Source organism: Schistocerca gregaria, chromosome 3 (genome assembly GCF_023897955.1).
Source record: "Schistocerca gregaria isolate iqSchGreg1 chromosome 3, iqSchGreg1.2, whole genome shotgun sequence".
Lineage (NCBI taxonomy): Eukaryota > Metazoa > Arthropoda > Insecta > Orthoptera > Acrididae > Schistocerca > Schistocerca gregaria.
Genome location: NC_064922.1, coordinates 466,457,944 through 466,479,383, shown reverse-complemented (window position 1 = coordinate 466,479,383; position 21,440 = coordinate 466,457,944). Strand labels below are relative to the sequence as shown.

Genomic DNA, 21,440 nt, shown 5'->3' with positions numbered 1-21,440 from the left:
ATTCTCCACAACAGATACGTAAGGCAGTAAGAATGAAACCAACTGTGGCCAGAAGGAACGTGTAGGAAGACACGGAAGGTTAAATCCATGGTTTTTCTGCCATAGGTGGAAAGCCTGTCCTCAAACATAGGACAGATCCTCAATAAACGCAAAGTGATGATGACATTTCGCTCAACCCCAAATACATCAGCACTCCTTGCTTCCGTTGAAGATTATTTGGTGCTTCCGAAGTCTGGGATGTACAATATCCCCTGTGAGTGTGGATGTTCATACATCGGACAGAGAGACAGATGCACACAACGCCGCAGGTACAACCTAACAAATCGGCGGTGTCAGAGCACTATAGTAACACTGGACTCAACTGTGTACGACAACGTCGTACACAATTCAACTTCATCTTTCTGGGACTCAGAAGTGAAAGAAGCAATTTAAATTCGGTTGTCGATGAATTTAATTAATTGAGATAGTGGTTTCACCTTGGACAAATCATGGAATCTAGTACTTTCTGTAATAATCTCACAAAGACGTCGCAACGGTGCAGCTCTCAGTGATACATCGATATCACCGTGTGAGTCGACGGTGCAGCCAGCGCAATGGCCGATGGCCTTCACTTACAAGACCGATTGCCGCTGCGTTTGTTTAGGGTTAACAATAACAACAGACAAGCAACACAGCGGCAAAAAACCGCAGCAATCAACGGGAAGATGATGCTAAATTTGGTGTGAATGGACTAAGGCAGCAGAAGACCAACGCGATTACCTTTGCTAATAACAAGACATCGTTCGCAACGCCTCTTTTTGGGTCGTGGCCAAATCTGTTGGAGCTTAGACGACTGGCAAATCGCGGCCTACAACTGTTCGCGATTGGTTTGAAGAAGATTCTGGGCACTTCGAGCTAATGACCTGAGATCCCAGATGGCCCAGCATGAATCCCATAAATCATTTATTGGACATAATCGCGCACAAAATCCTGCGCCGGAAACATTTTCGCAATTATAGACGGCTACAGAAACAGCACAGCTCACTATTTCTGCAGTGGACTTACAACGACTTGTTGAGTCGTCATAACAGTCGAGTTGCTGCACTACGCCGAGGAAAAGGAAGTCCGACGCGATAACAGGAGGCATACCGTGACGTCTGTAACCTCTGTGTATATTGCTGCTAACTGTGAAAATAAAGATTTTCAAATGGTTCAAATGGCTCTGAGCACTATGGGACTTAACATCTCAGGTCATCAGTCCCCTAGACTTAGAACTACTTACAACTAACTAACCTAAGGACAGCACACACATCCATGCCAGAGGCAGGATTCGAACCTTTGACCTTAGCAGCAGCTGGGTTCCGGGCTGAAGCGTATAGAACCGCTCGACCAAATCGGCCGGCAATAAAGATTTTATGAAAGATTTGGAACGCAATATAACAGATGCGTAAGTTGAATAATAAGTGTCGAGAAACAGAGGAATACAGCTCTGGTTGAGGATGTGGCAATGAACAAAATTGCGGACAAGTAAAACATTTAATCTCTGGTTGACGCTCCTGCAAATGAAAATCTACTGTGAAATTGTTATTAACCCACGTTGCCGAGCAAATTATAGTAATATCTGGATATTAAAGATAAGTATTCCAGGCAAGAACCTTTGACTGTAGAGATAATAAATATAATCCAACTACGTATTTACATAATTATATAGATGCATGAAATAACATGTTCGCGGTGTCCAAGCACACGGTCACCTAACAGCGAACCGTATCAGAGTAAAGTCGATATCGAGCACAACATGTATGACGTACTACCCTGCGCAAGAATTTCTTCATATTTCAGTTTGCATGAGGATTAGAAGAATATTTCACATGAGAGTCATGCATACTTTGGAACTGTTGTAGTGTGCATCTACAGAAAACAAATACATCTGTGTGTTTTCACATAATTTGTAAATATATCGTAGATTATTTTCTTTCTTAGACAGACTTACCAGGAAACTTCTGTGGCATTCGTCATGTAGCAGAAAGCTTAATTCTCTCTTGAATGGTGGAGAAGAAAATCCATAGCAGTAGTATGAACATTTTGTTATTCGTAATTGATTGGGTTAGACGAGTCCAGAAATTAGGGTTATATTTGCCGAATGTCGAATAAAGGTAATAAAATTGAACTAAGGCATATTTCATCGTAAGGTAGTCTCAATATTACGATACATTATTGCATAAAAGGACAAGCATGATCATATAAAAGAAGTATATAATCGTTGGCCGTAGTCTGTTGCCAAAGAATGACTCTAGGAAGGAGTGTAGGGAAACCTCCCAGTATGGCAACTGATAGACACGCCTCTTACTTATGAAGGTCGAACCCGACGTCCACCGACACAACATTTCGGAGGTTGTTCAGAGAAACTTTCTGAATGATGTGAAACTACACAATTCCACTACCGGTAGTTTCGAGGAAAGTGGAAAAACTGTCTGCACCTCATGGTGTTTTATCTTTTGCTATGGATTTTACCCAATGACTTAAGCGTAACATAATGTTTCTGTTTTTTCTTTCTAAATTATTTTTTCATTTAATTGTGATTTGCGGTTCGGAAATGTGCGGCCATGTGTTGTTACTTAAATAAATAAACATATATTAGGCAAAGCTGAAGTTATCAATTAATATTATATTTAATGCTTACAAACAACATATTTTAAACACAGCCCAGTCAGTTAACATATCTTGTAATTGGTAATTGAATTTTATCTTCAAATCGTCCATTACACAACAAAATTATGTCAACATTTTGATGGTATTAACATTTAATTTTATTAACGAAGTATTTCATTAAAAATATTCAACTGCATTTTCCTACGAACAACCGGCAGGAGAATATCTCGTCACAGAAGCTTGTGACATTATCTTCATTGGGTCAATAATACTGTATTGTTTCACATCTTCAATTTTTTTTCAGACCGACAGGTACTAGCTCTTCGAAGTACGCTTTCATAGGAGGTAATACGCATCTGAATATGTTACAGACAGCCGGAATGTATGATTCAAAATACTGTCAGGGTAATGACTTGCAGTTACTGAAACAGTTACGTTTTCTTTGAACATAAAATGCTTGAAATTGCCGATTTGGAGACACGGTGTGTCTTTATGATTACAAAACAATTCTACAGAACACTATTTTTGCTTTAGAGCTCCGGCCACCATGTTTTATCCTGTAGTGTTCTGTCAGAATCATGTAGCATAATAACTGTGACCTGAATTTTATTGCTTGATGATAGTATTAGTCCTACATAATCTTGGGCAAATGAATTCTACCCATTCTATTCATCTTACTTTCAATTAGTCCAAAAGCTCGGTCGCATGGCATGAAGGAGTGACCACATAATGGGAAATAGTGCTGTATGACAGTGACCCTTCCTCGATCTGTCACTGCAAGCCACATTCTCAGACTAGTGTGACTTTCCTTTTATGCAGCACACGCATCTGAAAACACAGGTAATTCTCTCATATCTTGTGAAAAACTTTAAAGATATTCTACGAGACGCGAAAAAAGTATGTGTGGCCCTGTGATTCCAACACCTCAATGGCACGCATGAAATGTTGCTTTTCCTTACCTGTGATCGTGTATGCAAAACACATAGGGTCGATCTAGCTAAGATAAATTTCCGCCGGAAAGGGAAGTGTGTGTGTGTATGGGGGGCGGGGAGGGGGAGGGGAATCTTCATGTAATATGTACGTGTAGCTGCCATATAATTCCTTTTTTGCACTAACTCCTACACTTTTCACATTAATAAATGAATTTTCAGCTCTTTGCTTGTGAACTTGGAGTTCAGGTAGTGCAAGACGCTTAGCATTTGCATTAAGGTTTTTATTTATTTATTTATTTATTTAATCACACTCACTACAGATGAAAACCTGAGGTCGATTGAATGTCTACGAATATTGCGATGAAACATTTTATTTTACTATGACGATGCATTTCCTTGAAATGCTCAAACATCTGTTTGACATTATGGTTCCCCTCACGATATTTGTAATCCTTCCCTCAGTAATGGTCTTCCTCATAGGGAAAATATGCTGTATACGAGAGGGGTCCATATATTTATCGTCACAGCTTTTAATTCAAAAACAAGTTTTGTCCTAGACATTTGTGAATTCTCAAATGAATAAGATTTCATCAGTCTGTTAATACCGTTAAAACTAGGCGAACGTGTACGTTTTCTCTCTGAAACGTGAAGCTACACCTGTTAGTATCATATATGCATTAAATCCATTTTGACTGAAAATGAGCATGTGTCCTTTCTCAAATAACCGATTCAAATGCATTTAGATTTTCTTACCATCTTTTATCTTTGTAATTGTGTTGCAGTGAATATACGTTCACAAATTTGAAAATGTCGCTGATGTACGTTATGTGTCTGTGTTGGAAAAAGCTTGATTCTATCAATTGTAGTACTTTTTGGCTACTATAGTGAAGTAGAGTTTGTTGTTCCCCTGAAGGTTGATTTCTGTACTACACGAATATGTCTCTCGGGTTAGTTTGTTTGTCTGGCTGTGTTAGTTGTGCGTTAAGTAACACGTAGCCGTATGGATAGGTTTACTGGTGATTTGTTGGACGCGATGCACCTAGTATATGGGTTCAATGGAAGAGTGGCGCATGGACTGAACTGTTCCCGATGCGACGGCAAACAAATCATTCTAGTTTTACATCGATACATAGCCGCCTGGGAGGAACTGGATTGTATGTTACAGGTTTCTTCTCTGTTGTGAAGGTATCTACCGAGAAACAAAACTCGCTGGGTTAACAAACGACATAAATCATAGTCACATTATTACACTGAAACGCACCACGCTTAATGACGGGTCCCTTTCAATAACATACTGGGAAAACACCTCTCGACAAATTACGAGATAGTCTGAGGTTTTCTGTGTAGTTTCATTTATAGAAGGAGAACATATATGTACGTCTACATACACTCCTGGAAACGGAAAAAAGAACACATTGACACCGGTGTGTCAGACCCACCATACTTGCTCCGGACACTGCGAGAGGGCTGTACAAGCAATGATCACACGCACGGCACAGCGGACACACCAGGAACCGCGGTGTTGGCCGTCGAATGGCGCTAGCTGCGCAGCATTTGTGCACCGCCGCCGTCAGTGTCAGCCAGTTTGCCGTGGCATACGGAGCTCCATCGCAGTCTTTAACACTGGTAGCATGCCGCGACAGCGTGGACGTGAACCGTATGTGCAGTTGACGGACTTTGAGCGAGGGCATATAGTGGGCATGCGGGAGGCCGGGTGGACGTACCGCCGAATTGCTCAACAAGTGGGGCGTGAGGTCTCCACAGTACATCGATGTTGTTGCCATCGTCTCTATGGGAGAATAGCAGCCTGTATTGCTGCGAAAGGTGGATATACACTGTACTAGTGCCGATATTGTGCATGCTCTGTTGCCTGTGTCTATGTGCCTGTGGTTCTGTCAGTGTGATCATGTGATGTATCTGACCCCAGGAATGTGTCAATAAAGTTTCCCCTTCCTGGGACAATGAATTCACGGTGTTCTTATTTCAATTTCCAGGAGTGTATATACTCTGCAAACCACACTACGGTGCGTGGAGGTGAGTTCCTTGTTACACTGCTAGCCATTTCCTCTCTTGTTACACTCGCAAACAGAGCGAGGGAAAAACCACTGTCTAAAAGCCTCCGAACGCCCCCTAAATTCTCTTACGTTATCTTCGTGATTCCAACGAGAAATGTACATTACTACAGTAGAATCATTCTGCAATCGACCTCTTGCACCGGTTTTCTAAATTTGAAGATCAGTGCCTTGCGGGAAGAGCGTCATCTCCCCCCCCTCCCCCTCCCCCCCCTCCCCCCCTCCTCCCCCTCCCCCCCCAGGGATTCCCATTTGAGTTCACGAAGTATCTCCGTAATACCTGCGTGCTGATTGAACCTACTGATGACAAATCCAGCAGCCCGCCTTTAAACTGCATCAATGTCTTCCTCTAATCCGACCTAATGGGGATACCAAACACTCAGAAACTACCCAAGACTGTGTTACACTAGTGCTGCGGATGACCTACGCTATCTCAAAATTGTTCCAATTAAAAAAGGCGAGCATTCGCCTTCTCTAGTACCAACGTGACGTGCTCATTCCATTTCATATGGTTTTGCAACATTACACCTAGATATTTAATCGAAGTGACTATGTCAAACTCCACTCTACCAATATCGCATTCGAACGTTAGAGAAATGATTCTCCTACTCATCCTCACTAACTTAAATTTTTCTACGTTTAGATCAAGCCGCCATTCACCATAACCACTACAAATTTTGTCTAAGTCATCTCCTACAACCATCCACTGACGACACCTTCCCGCACACCACAGCATCTTCAGCAATCAGCCGTAAATGGCTGCTCACCCTGTCTGCCAGATCATTTATGTATATAGAAAATAAGAGCAGTCCTATAACATTTCCCGGAGCATTGCTTGCGATAACCTTATCTCTGATAAACACTCGCCTTCGATGACCACGTACTAGTTTCCACTTCTTAACAAAAAAATCGTAAGGCCACTCACACATCTGGAAACCTAAACCGCATGTTCGTACCTTCGCCAACAATCTGCAGTGGAGCAACGCGTCAAATGCTTTCCGGAAGAGTAGGGATAAGGAATCTGCCTGCCGCCATTCTTCCGTGGTTTGTAGGACATCATGTGAAAAAAGTGCAAGTTGAGGTTTCACACGAACTATGCTTCCTAAATCCGTGCTAATTTATGGGCAAAAGCTTTTCTGCCCCAAGGAAATGTGTTCGAACTCACAATGAGTTCAAGAATTCTGGATCAAACCAGCGTTAAGGAATAATACGTGTAGGGGTGGTAGACATTGTTTCTCATCTAAATATAGATTACTTTGGCACTTGGTATGATTTGAGACTAAGACGTGATGAGTTAAAAAATGCATTACAGCGTGGCACTTTTCTAATTGCCTGGCGATTAGTGTTAGGCATATATACCTACAGCGACTCAGCAAAACATTTGTTAGTCTTAATGCAGGCTCTTCTTCAACAATACGCCGTTCCTTTCTGAGTTACTTGCCACATCCTGAATATGTCTCACAATGCGAACTGAAGAACAAATACGAAATGTTGCCGATCTAGGTCACTGGGCGAAGCAGAGTACTAGACAGTGAATGGGGCAAGAGATAACTGTTTTCTTGTATTACAAGAAAAAGAACAGCGAGGGACATTAAGAGACACCCTGTCTTGTGACTGCTCCAGACACTGGCAGGACGTTAAGATTGTTGCAGTTAACTCTTGTGATGTGTACTCACGAGTACACACACACACACACACACACACACACACACACACACACAGCAGGTGCATATGAAGAATTGGGTGGTACTCACTGCGGCTTGGAGACCTCCTCTGGCTTGAGGGACTTCTCGTCTGGCGGCGTCGCGGCGGAGGCGTCAGGAGCAGTGGGTGCAGCCTGCCGGCCCGGCGCCATCTTGGTCACTGCAAACGTACAGAAACACACTGGTTAGATAAGGCTCGAGACTGTATCTCTGCTGTGCACAGCAGCTCCAGTAACCAGCAACAGGCAGCGGGAAACGGAGAAAGCCATGACGAATACTACATTGATGCAGTGAACAATAAATAAAAAAATTTAAATCAGGGAGCCTATATAATAGATGGATCATCAGTCTTATATGGTAGCACTTAATGAACTAAGGGGATTCAGCTATCAAGACATGCGAGTTAGGCATACTTACGAGATTTTACGTGGTTGTTTTGACTGAGGTCTACCGTGTATCAATACGCTTTCACGGAAAGAAAGGGACGCACGGCAAAGGAATTATCCGAATCGAACCGAAGTGATAGATGTGATGTAAATGCCAAATAAACAAACAAATGATTACAAATTCAGAAAAATTAGATGATTATTCAGCAGAAAGAGTTTCTGCTTCATAAATACAACTCAGAAACCAAATTTTTAAACGAAAACTTCCGTATTCATAATAGATTAATTATCAATTGTATTTATGATGGAAACCTCTAATCACAGCACGTGATTAGATTGATTGAAGATCATAGCTCTACCAAGTTTCAAGGCTTTAGTGTAAATAACAATCAATACAAATTTTCTTTAAGAGGTATTTCAGAGGTAATGTTCTACTGTCGACTCCGTTCTAAAATTTATAGCAGGCAAAGTTTAAACCCAGACGAGCTGAAATTTTTTCAGTAACTAAAGCAAGCTTAACTTTATTTATATAAAGATTATGAAACTTGTGAATTGTTACACGACAGAGATATTAACTAATACGTGTCCGAGATATGGGCCATTTAGTTGCTGCTGCTTGCGCCTAGGATATTTGATAGCAGATGTTCTGTTCGGCGGTGCGCTGCGCCCCTATATTAATACAGGCACAGAGGCAATTGGGAGACTGAACTGAGCTATCAATCCGTCCGCGTCAGACGCACACTGGTACGCGCTCTGCCTGGGATGATGTCAGAGCTAGGCCCTTGCAAAACGCGTTTTCGGTAATACTAGGAAGTGAACTCTCGAGGACTGTACACCCTCCTGGATCGTTTAGATTTCATGAAAGTAACAGTTTTTATGTCGACCCTAACGTTGACAAAACCATATGGCAAGTGGTGAGATTATTTTCCACATTCGTGCCGAGCAATTAACTTTGATGGCTAGAAGTCAGGGCAACAGACCATTTTACTTGGAACTGACCGTAGAGATCGCCTCTAAACTTCTAATAGTGCTGTTTCTGATAGGGACTTTATTATTATTATTATTATTATTATTATTATGAGGAATATTTTTATGTCCGTGGGTGTGAATCTTCACTGAATATGTTAATTAGTTCCAACTCAAAACTTTTATTAATAGTCACAGTTCCTGCTTCAGTTGCGTAGATAGAAAGTAGAAACGTTTTCTTTCATTGAGCACAAGAATAATGTGGACTTGCAGACTGGAAATTATGATCAATATGTTCTCCATCGCTTTCTGTCTGAGCGCAAAGTAGTTTTCAGCCTTTTGTAAAAACAGCGACAAAAAATCCATCCTGCGCCAAACAACTCCAATGACGTGAAAAAATGGGAGCATTCTTACAACATCTACGGAATTCATAATCACATTACGTTTACGGTGGAGGTAGAGACAGATGGTGCATTGCCTTTCCTTGATATACTCGTTGGCTGGAAAACAAATAGATACCTCACTTACAGTGTGTACAGGAAACCTAAATACACGGATCGGTATCTGCGCTCCTTACTAAGGAAGTTTAAATATTGCATTATGTAACCAACATCTTTCGAGAGTATCATTACACTAAGGATAAAAATGTCTTACCGAATTTTAAGAGTCTTCGGTTCAACTGAGAAACGGAACAGAATGGCTCTGAGCACTATGGGACTCAACATCTTAGGTCATAAGTCCCCTAGAACTTAGAACTACTTCAACCTAACTAACCTAAGGACATCACACACACCCATGCCCGAGGCAGGATTCGAACCTGCGACCGTAGCAGTCCCGCGGTTCCGGACTGCAGCGCCAGAACCGCACGGCCACCGCGGCCGGCGGGAAAGGAATGAACAGAGCTCGTATTTATGGAACCCGAAAGAAATACTCATGCATATAGAGGATATGTCAGGCGGAATAGTCAGTATTCTGGGATATCACACGAATGATCACTCGAAGCAAAAAATAAAAATAAAAAGTCTGTAACATCTTCCCTTAAGAGCTATGAGAATTTTATTTTCTATGCTTTGAAGAAACAAGAAACAAGTTTGGGGAGGATGTAGTAACGAAAAAAATAAGAAAAAAATGGCAAGTAAACTTGGACTGTAAAATGCATGCCTTAGGAGTTACGAGAACTTGTTCAGTGCAAGATAGGAGTTTCACAGTAGCGAAGACAAGTAAGTACTCATAGATCTTAACGTATGCTCTTTAGAGCCCATGTTAACACAAACTTCTTTTCTTGTTTTGGTCCAGCTTTCTAAAATAAGGAAATCAAACAGCTTGATGTAGAATAGATATGTGTTACAGTAGCGAAGTTGAAAAACTGCTCATAGGTATTAAGAAATGCATTTTAGAGACCGTAGTTACTAGACTTTTGCTTCGAAGCCGGATCCTAGAATACTGACCGTACTTCATGAGACACTTAGTATATCTCACAAATGTTGCCATTATGATTTTATTCTCCCGTTGCTATAGATCTCAAAATGTAATACAGAGATGCCGCAGGCACTATGGACTCCTGTTGTCACAGTAAAGCGTAGACATCTTACCTACAAAGGATGTGACTATGATGCAAGTTAGCAGGATAGCGCTGTTTAGATCCACGTAGAATAAATGTACAACAACCTTTAATGTTTGGTGTACCGCAGCTTTCAGATAGTTATTAAAGGACATCTTCTATACATAATGTGCTGCATAAGATGGTGCTGAAAATGAATTATAAGCTTGAAAACCGGTTTTTGGAAACAAACATTTCCGGCTCAACTTACGGTGTATAGAGGATGTTCTTTAATAAATGTAAAACACAGAAGCAAAACGTAGGCTGTGAAACTTGATACCCTCGTTCGCGGTAATTACAATCCAAGTTTATGTCTCCTTGAGTATGACAACATTGTAACAGCATATTTCCAAAACTCGAGTTTTGCAAGGCCAAGCACCGCGAGTGTCTTTGACAGAGGGCTAAGAAAACACTTTTTTGTGGTGATTTTCCGGTAGAGAGGGGAGCACTCAGCAGCCCATCAGCGGCACCGGCCGCCGTCGGCAAATTTGATTTGGGTGAGTGTCCGCGCATTAGCATACAGATTGTCCCCGCACGCCTCAGCTATTCAGGGCACTAAGGCGGACAACAGCGTACCACGGCCTGGACCGAGACAGCTGAATCCAGAGGTCCTCGCCTGGTGTCTGAACGAATTGGCAAATGCAACTCAGCGAGTGGTGAAGATTCCCACGACGATAGAAATGACTGAAATAAATTTTATACCGCAGGTTACATCGATATTGTTGTTGTCGTGGTCTTCTGTCGAGAGACTGGTTTGATGCAGCCCTCCATGCTACTCTATCCTGCGCAAGCTTCTTCATCTCCAAGTAACTATTGCAACCTGCATCCTTCTGAATCTGCTTAGTGTATTCATCTCTTGGTCTCCCTCTATGATTCTTACCCTCCACTCTGGCCTCAAATACTAAATTGGTGACCCCTTTATGCCTCAGAACATGATATACCAACCAACCCCTTCTTCTAGTCAAGCTGTGCCACAAATTCCTCTTCTCCCCAATTCTGTTCAGAACCTCCTAATTAGTTACGTGATCTACCCATCTAATCTTCAGCATTCTTCTGTGGCACCACATTTCGAAGGCTTCTATTCTCTTCTTGTCTGAACTAGTTATCGCACCTGTTTCACTTGCATATGTGGCTACACTCCACGCAAATACTTTCAGAAAAGACTTCTTGATACTTAAATCTATACTCAATGTTAACAAATTTCTCTTCTTCAAAAAGGCTTTCCCTGTCATTGCCAGTCTACATTTTATATCCTCTTTACTTCGACCATCATCAGTTATTTTGTTTCCCAAATAGCATAACTCATCTACTTCAAGAATCGCATTTCCTAAACTAATTCCCTCAGCATCACCTGATTTAATTATTTCTTCTCCATGGATCTTAATGCCTACTCCAAATTTTTATTTTGTTTCCCTCATTGCTTGCTCGATATACAGACTGAAAAACATCGGGGATAGGCTACTACCCTGCCTCACTCCCTTTCCAACCACTGCTTCCCTTTCATGTCTCTCGACTCTGACTGCCATCAGGTTCCTGTACAATTTGTAAATAGCCCTTCAGTCCCTGCGTTTGATCCCTGACACCTTCAGAATTTGAAATAGTGTATTCCAATCAACATTGTCAAAAGCCTTCTCTAAGTCTACAAATGCTTGAAACGTACGTTTGCCTTGCCTTAATCCATCTTCTAAGAAAAGTCGTAAGGTCAGTATTGCCTCGCGTGTTCTAACATTTCCACGGAATTCAAACCGATCTTCACCGAGGCGGGCTTCTACATGCTTTTCCATTTGTCTGTAAAGAATTCCTGTTAGTATTGTGCAGCCGTGACTTATTAAACTGATAGTCCTGTAATTCTCAGACCTGTGAATACCTGCATTCTTTGGGATTGGAATTATTATATTCTTCTTGAAGTATGAGGATATTTTGCCTGTCTCATACGTCTTGCTCACCAGATGGTAGAGTTTTGTCAGGACTGGCTCTCCCAAAGCTATGAGTAGCTCTAATGGAATGTTGTCTACTACCGGAGCCTTGTTACGATTTATGTGTTTCAGTACTCTGTCAAATTCTTCAGGCAGTATCATATCTCCCAATTTATCTTCATCTACATCCCCTTCTAATTCCATAATATCGGCCTTGTATAAACACTCTGTATACTCTTTCCACCTTTATAGTTTCTGGTTCTCCATCTGAGATCTTAATATTCATTCAGGTGTTCTCTTTTCTCCAAAGGCCTCTTTAATTTTTCTGTAGACAGTATCTATCTTACTCCCACGTGATATATGCCTCTACATTCTTGCATTTGTCCTCTAGCAATTCCTGTCTAGCCATTTTTACTTCCGTCTGATATTTTTGAGATATTTGTATTCCTTCTTCCCTGCTTCACTTAGTGCATTTTTATATTATCTCCTTTCATCAGTTAAATTCAACATCTCTTCTGTTACTCAAGGATTTCTAGTAACCCTCGTCTTTTTACCTATTTGATCTTCTGCTACCATTACTATTTCATCTCTCAAAGCGACCCATTCATCGCCTACTGTATATCTTTCCCCTCTTCCTGTCAATCGTTCCCTAATACTCTGTCTGAAACTCTCTACAACCTCTGATTCTTTCACTTTATGCCAATTCCATCTCCTTAAATTCCCCTCTTTTTCGCAGTTTCTTCAGTTTTAATCTACGTTTACATCGACAACAATACCAAAAGTATTGCGTTCACAGAACCGTACATGATGGATGAGGATCCAGCAAGACGCGAAAGTCCCACTCTGGAGCTCGTGATCGTCATGTAATGGAATGAGAGATGGTTTAAGGCTACACAGCTGTACATAAAACGATGTGTAATTTGTTTTTGAAATTTACAGAAATTAAAACATTCTTTCTCGCGTTTAAAAAAAATTATAGTCATTTTAGATACTGGGAAATTCAATAACTAGTGCAATATATTTTCTTCTTCTACCAGCTTCCGTTGAAAAAATTGGGAATTTCTTTTGGGCATCGTGGAATATTCCCAATTCACTCCATATAGTTTCGTAAGTTCTGAAAAGTGGTGGCGATATGTGTAGCCTTCGAAATGCGTCTGTAACGGATGTGCGTTCCAGGTAGAGAGCTTTTAGTGGAAAACCAGAGCATCGCAGTATTCACATGTGCTTGCAGACTGTCTATGAAAGGCTAAGAGTAACAAGAACACGGCTCGTCTTTGGGCGAGACGTCAGTCGTTATCAAAAACGTCACGCAAACCTATCATATCTCCCGCGTGACAGCTGCACTCACACAGTTGTGAGTCCTGTAATGTAGGGACGTGCGGAGACTCTCATTCGAGATGATGCAAACGAATTTCTCCTTCTCCATGACAACACAAAGCATTGCGTAAGTCTACGCACATCTAAATGGATTCTTCTTCGCACACAGCCTACAGCTCTGATCTCGCTCCTCCTCACCTCCATCTGTTTGGCCCACTGAAAGATGAACTCTGTAGGAAGCAGAATCTGGATACTGTAGAGACTATGAATATAGTAAAACGGTGCTCCGACGTCGACCAGTACAGTGGTTCAAAGCGGGCATGCGGGCTCTTCCAGTAAAGTGTCGCACTGAACGGAGATTATGTTGAAAAATTGGGTTTTATAACCGACACAGTGGGGAAAAATATCGTGTATTGGAACCCTGAATCAAATCAATCTGCTTTCAGAAAAATGTGTTGCATTACTTATCGAACGCCCGTCTAGTAAGTATGTCTTGCTAAAGTGGTATACTCGACGTGATACCAGAGAGTAAGTTACACAATGTTTTTTTTTTTTTTTAAACTAAGAAACATTTATTGAATTCTGCACTGCATTTCGAAGTGACCCAGTTAGACTTCACTACAAATTCAATGTGTTATAGCGCTCAAACTTAGACTTTCATGCCACGATTGGTTTGTGTGGCAGACAAACTCACTAAGTTTTGCTTTTTGTGTGTGTTGCAGGTTGTCATGAATAAAGCATAATGAGAACGACAAAAGAAAAGTTTATGCAGATCAAATCGGAAATAGATATCCAATGGAACTTCAAAATACAGTGTAGGAAGAAGCCAGCCTCACGAACGTCGATACGCTGGTGGTACACGACCTTTATGCAGACGAGAACAAGTGAAGCCGAAATAAAAAGGTTGCGGTCGGTTTTTAACGTTCACAGCAGAAGTCTGTTCGGAACGCGTCGCAGAACCGGCAAATCCAAAGGGCGAATGCACACCGGTCTAAGGGATCCGTTTACAGATACCAACTGCAGCTTTTGCATACATTTAAACCAAACGACAGGCCACAAAGTATTTCCTTCACAATATTCTTTGCCTTTAGTTGCCCTTGTGGGAAGCCATACTGGGCTTACATTTCAGTAAGGTAATGGAAATGCCGGGTATTTCTGCAGCTTCTCTTTTGCTTTACAAAACCTACCTTGGCAAGCAAGGTCGTCGGATCTATCCACAATGAAGTTTGACGATCTAACCCGCCACTTGGACAGAATTTGAAACGATATCCCTCAGAAGGACATCCAGTAACTCTGTCAATCAATTGCAAGCCACACAACTACTTCTATAAGGGCCATATGGAAGTCAGATTGATATTTCGAAAGGTAGCACGGGTCTTCGGTAGAATGATCGCCGTCCAAGTAGAAGACCTGGGTTCAATTCAAAATTAATTCAGAAATTTTAACAAGTGTGCAGGTCCATAATCATTTCCGTGAAACACAAAACAGATTGCGAGAGAAAAATTAGAAACGTGCTTCTTTAATTTAAGGGATCTTTGTCAACAATCGTCTGCAAAACGTCAGTGATTAAGAATTAATAAATATAGTGAGAGCTGGGTTCTTTTGTGCAATATTATTTAGAAGTAAAAAGACGTGCCTTCTTCTTAGCTATGACAGATAAGTACTCATTAGCGTATATATAATGTATTTTATATTTAAAAGTGTAGTTATTCAAACTGAAAGGCAAGAACGAAAACGAGAAGAACAATGACCTAAACGAGGCTCGAGCTAAACATCCAACGATTACCAGTCTTGAGAGCTGCTGACTTTCTTTGACTTTCTGTATTTTACGCTTGATCACAGGAATGATGACCTGTAAAGCCACTCCTTTTCATAGGATATTCTCTTCGGTTGTCATCTGCGGCATCCTTGGAGCCTAGCGGTACGTACATACCACGCTGACCTGGACTTATATTTCAACAAGATAATATCCGCCGGAAAAGGCGAGAAATTCTCAGCTTGTCTTCCGGCTTACGAAACCTTAGTTTGACCAGTAAGGTAGCCCCTTTACTGCCCAGCTGAGAATGTTTGGAGAACTATGGGCTGGGCCCTGCAGCCTGCTGGGGTTTCCGACGATCTAACGCACCAGATTCCGGCCGTTGTGGCCGAGCGGTTCTAGGCGCTACAGTCTGGAATCGCGCGACCACTACGGTCGCAGGTTCGAATCCTGCCTCGGGCATGGATGTGTGTGATGTCCGTAGGTTAGGTTTAAGTAGTTCTAAGTTCTAGGGGACTGATGACCTCTGAAATTAAGTCCCATAATGCTCAGACACATTTGAACCATTTTTAACGCATCAGTTGGACAGAATTTGGAACGACATCCCTTAGGAGGACATCCAACAACAATGTTAATTAACGCCGAGCCGAATACCCGGTTCCATACGGGCCGTAGGCTGCCCAATGCATTACTGACTTGCTGTATTCGTGTAGCTCTTTCTCTTGAATAAATCATCCCATTTTTCTGAAATTTTAATCATTCGTTTGTCTGTACATGTACATCACATCTACTGATTTCCATCCCCTACATGTAATTCTTTCGTGGTGAGTTATTTTTTGTCTTTAGAGCGCATTTGTGTTTTTGTACAAGGTAAATAAATTTTGTTTCTCGAATATCAAAGTTCCTAGGGTGCATATATTTTACAATTGAAAATAGGTAAATATATGTTCGTTTCCATGAAATTGTTGTGCTTTACCAGGTACATTTCGCTAATTTGGAACTGTGAATGTTACTACAGTATTTTTGAAACTAATTAACACTTGGTGATGGGGCACATTTATGCAGTTCTGTAGGGACGTTTACTCACTATTTTGCATTGCCAGCCTAACTGATATCTCAGCCATGAAAACCTTAAGACAGCAGCAGTCGCAAACGCAATCTGAAAAAATGGTGGCAAAGGACAGTAAAAGCTAAAAATTGCTAAAACTGGTATTTGAACCTAATGAATCTCAAGCAGATAGCATTAATTCTGTGAGATAGAGAACTGATGAGGCAACAAATTGCTAAACGCAGTAACATGGACATATGTCGATAGGCCCATTTTCTAATGTCATCCCTAGATTCTGCCCAAAGGCAGGATTTGCATGGTAATCCTCCACGCTCTCCTGTCTTCTGTAATCCTGTTCGGGTTCGCGTAATTTCCACTTCCCTTTATCTCGTTTACCTTCTTCTCCCCCTTCCTCCCAATATCCTCTCACGAACTAATCCATCCAATGCGCCTGACATTTATGGTCCCGTCTCAACGAATGCGCCATCTCATTTTTCTGCCTATCTCTTACAGCCTGCAGTAGCTGACGAAGACGATAAAAATTGCCTTCGACATTAACTGCTTGAAACCATTCAATCAATCAGAAAGAAATGAACATGTTTTTAAAGGTGGGAGCACAATTTTTTGTTTGCATAAATTTCATCACAGTCAGTGGTGATGAATAGTCGTTTAATTAACATTCAAACTTCTATGTAGGCCATAGAAGTCAAACAGTGGAAGTTCGACAAAAATTTGCTTATTGCCAGTAAGATTTCTGTATTTTGCCGTGTTAATTGATGTAAGTAAAGCTGTACGTTCCTTACATTCAAAAAACATGTTTTAAGTGTTGTAGTAGTGGGGCATATTTGATATTTATTGTTTTCTATTATATGTGTAAACGTGCTCCGTACTAGCGTAAACATGCCTTATACCCGCGGTACTTTTATACACTCGAGTTGAGCCTTGTAAAACGATTTTGCATTCTTAAATCTAATGTTGAGTTAGGTGTATACACACTGATGAGAAAAAATTTTATGACCACCTGCACATAGCTGTTTGCCAGTATTTGGATCGAAATACTTCACTGATTCTTCGTATCAAGTAATTGACAGTTTTTTGGTAGGTTTGTTGAGGTATGTGGCATTAGATGTCTACGCAAAGGTCATGTAATTCGTTTAAATAACGGGCTGCTTATTTGCGTGAGTGGTCATGACGGACAATAGCGACGCAGATGGGTTCCACAGGGTTTATATCAAGCAAATTCTCTCACTGAGACATCAAAGTAAGTACACTACAATGCTTCTCAAACCACTGTAGCACATTTATGGTTCCGAAACATGAACAATTATGCTGCTGAGAGATGATATCGTGTTCGGGAAAGATATCAAACCTGAAGCGATGTAGGTGGTTCACACCTGTCAGCGTGTCTTCGATACCATAGGTCCCACGCAGGCTAGGAGAATGGCACCCATAGTACTATGCGGCGCCCATTAATCTTCTTTCGCGGAGCGCTGCACGTTTCGAGCCTCCGTTGAACTCGATGAAAGCAGTTTAGAGACGACCGTCGACCTAGTGTAGCAAAAATGTGATTAACGGAAAAAGCTAACACGTTTCTATTGATCAACAGCCGAATACCGATGGTCCCGTACCCACTCCAATTTTAATTGACGTTGGCTCAACAAGTAAACACGTAGGGGTAGTCTGCTGCGGAGCTACATCGTCAACAATGTACCATGAACGTGTGTTCCGAAACACTTGTGCGTGTAACAGCACCTTTCTCTTTCCGTAGAGATGCCACAGATCACCATGTATCCTACTTTACAGGACGGAAAAGCCTCCATTACCCAAGTGCTATGAAAAGTCATGGACGTCGAACCATTGAGCGTCTTCTGGTAGTTTCACTGTCCTTCTAGCTGTTTGCGTAGATGCTCATGACAGTAGAATGTGAACATTCCACCAGTTTCGCCGTATTGGAGATAATCTTTCATAGTCTCTGCTCAATAATAATTATATCTTTGGCAATGTCTCTTATCTCAATGAATTTCCCCATTTCCAGCCCATATCGTCGCTAGGATGATACCTTATCCGCGTCTGCACACCTTACACACTTTTGTTACTGCTTCACCTGACAGCAACGCCACCAGACGGCATCCAGCGTCGCGGTGTGCAGTGGTCATAATGTTTTGGCTGATGAGTGCATACTGCTGCAGTACAGAATATTCTTTTTCTTATCTTTTTTTTTCTATCATCAGTCTTCTGACTGGTTTGATGCGGCCCGCCACGAATTCCTTTCCTGTTCTAAACTCTTCATCTCAGAGTAACACTTGCAATCTACGTCCTCAGTTATTTGCTGGATGTATTCTGCTCTCTGTCTTCCTTTACAGTTTTTGCACTCTACAGTTCCCTCTAGTACTATGGAAGTCATTGCCTGTTGTGTCAATAGATGTCCCACCATACTGTCCCTTCTCCATGTCAGAGTTTTCTACGAATTCAGAAAAAAAAATGGTTCAAATGGCTCAATGCGACTTAACTTCTGAGGTCATCAGTCGCCTAGAACTTAGAACTAATTAATCCTAACTAACCTAAGGACATCACACACATCCATGCCCGAGGCAGGATTCGAACCTGCGACCGTAGCGCTCGGCTCCAGTCCACGTATTTCTTTTCTCGATTCTGTCTGGAGTCTCCTCATTCGTTAACTTATCAGACCGCCTACTTCTCAAATGCTTCGATTTTCTTGTGTTCCAGTTCTCTAAAACTCCATGTTTCACTACCATACAATGCTGTGCTCCAAGAGTACAATCTCAGAAACGTCTTCCTCAAGTTAAAGCCTTTGAAACTAGGTAGACTTTTCTTGGCTAGGAATGCCCTTTTCGCCAGTGATAGTCCGATTTTACTATCCTCTTTGCTCCGTCTGTGTTCGGTTATTTTGCTGCTTAGGTAGCAGAATTCCTTAACATCATCTAATTTGTGACCATCAATGTTAATGTTAATTTTCTCGCTGTTCTCATTTCTGCTACTTATCGTTTCTTTCGTTTTTTCTTCTATTTACGCTCAGTCCGTAATCTGTACTCATCAGGCTGTTCATTCCGTTCAGCAGATCATGTAAATCTTCTCCGCTTTTATTCAGGACAGCAATGTCATCAGCGAATCGTATCATTGATATCCTTTCACCTTGAATTTCAACTCCCCTCCTGAACCTTTCTTTTATTACCATCATTCCTTCTCCGATGTACAGATTGAACAGTAGGGCGATAGGCTATACCCTTTTCAATCCAAGCACTTCGTTTTTGTCAGCATGTCTTATTATTCCTTTTGGCTCTTGTAAGTATTGTAATTTACCCGTCTCTCCCTATAGCTTACATCTACTGTTCTCAGAATTTCGAACATCTTTCACTATTTTACTTTTTCGAACTATTTTTCCAAGTCCACATCCTGTGTCTCGATTTTTCTTTACTCATGCTTCCATCATCTGCCGCAACGTAGGAATTTTACCTTTCCTACGCCAAACTGATCGTCATCTAAAACATTATGAAATCTTTCCTTTTTTCTGTATATTATTCTTGTCAGAAATTTGGATGCCTGAACTTTTGTGCTGATTGTGTGATAATTCTCACATTTCTCAGCACTTGTAGTATCTCCGTATCCCAGTTCATCATGACTAATGTATTAAATTTCAGCTTATTCTTAATCACTACTACTTTGTGATCTGGTCTATATCTCTTCCTGGGTACACCTTACAATCCAGCATCTGATTTCCGAATCTCTGTCTGAACATGACGTAATCCAACTGAAATCTTCTCGTATCGACCGGTCTCTTCAAACCATATCTGTTCCTCTTGTGATCTTCAGCAGTCTATTCGCTATTACTTGCTGAAATTTATTACACAGCTCAATTATTCTTTCTCCTCTTCCATCCCTTGTTCCAAGCCCATAATCTGTATGTCTTACCTTGATGACACAATCATCTTTCTGATAACTATTGAAAATCATGCTACACATCTAGATGAAGTACTCAGTGGATTCAGGGCATGGCACGGTACACTTGGTGTTGGGAAATGTCATTTTGCTCAGATCCAAGTAAGTTAAATTGCGCATGTTATGTCATGTCGGAGTGAGGGCGTATCCTGGATTTATTCTGCCATACGTGATTTTCCAATGACAGAAACAACTACACAATTACAGTCGTTTATTGAATTCTGCTACTCTGATCGTAAAGTTCAAGAAGAGATTTGCTGCAATTACAGAGCCATTGACTTACTATGAATAGGTCTTTGTTTTCAATGTCCAACACAGTATCAAGAGCGCTCCAGAAGCTCAAGTAGATAGTAACATCAGATCCTGCGTTAATATTCCACCACTTTGAACATGACTCCATACGTATGTGTGATGCACCCAGCAATGCTTTGGGCTGTATTTTAAGTTAGAATGTTGATGGGGCAGAAGATCCAATTGGATATGGCTCCAGACAATTTATTAGGTTTGGAAGATCCATCATAGTGATTAACGAGATGGGCATTAAAATTGAGCTCGGCGACGAAGTAGTTCATAAGCCAGGAGTCAAACACACAAGTGCTGATACGTTAAGCAGTAAGCAGCTTTACAAACAGTAGATGGAAGCCAGGAGGATTGGATGAAGGCACCTTCAACTGACAGTCAATGTCAATTGTTTCGTACACAACCTCAGTTTGAAATGCTAGAAAGCTTGCTATGCAGATGAACTAAATGCAGACCTCACGTTGTAGTTTCAGCAGCGCTGAGGACGGAAGTATTACATGAAGCATATGACTATAACTTATCAGGTCAAGGAGGGAAAAGAAAAACTGATAGACACCTAGGTGAAAGATACTGGTGGAAAATGCGTCACAGTGATGTATAATAATATCTAAGAAACTACGTCGTGTGGGCACAAAGAGCAGATTGGAGTCATTAGAAAATTCAGTTACAGAAACTACTAGAAGCTGATAAACCGCTTTATATGTTAGGATTGGATGTTTTAGGACCATTAATAGAACACAAGCTGGTAATAAATATATGCTTACGATGTTAGATCATTTTTCGAATCTTCTTGCAGAAATATTAAACAGCCAATTAGTTGCAAACTGGAATTTTATTGAAGCCCCTTTACCATCGT

General features: G+C 41.2%; 1 protein-coding gene across 1 annotated transcript in view; it reads right to left on the bottom strand.

The window, feature by feature from the left end:
* Window positions 1-21,440, bottom strand: part of LOC126355430 (uncharacterized) — a 1,825,973-nt gene that overhangs the window by 880,763 nt on the left and 923,770 nt on the right. Inside the window, exon 4 of the mRNA XM_050005738.1 lies at window positions 7,390-7,498. Coding sequence (XP_049861695.1) covers window positions 7,390-7,498 — 109 coding nt within the window. The remainder of the gene's footprint in view (window positions 1-7,389; window positions 7,499-21,440) is intronic.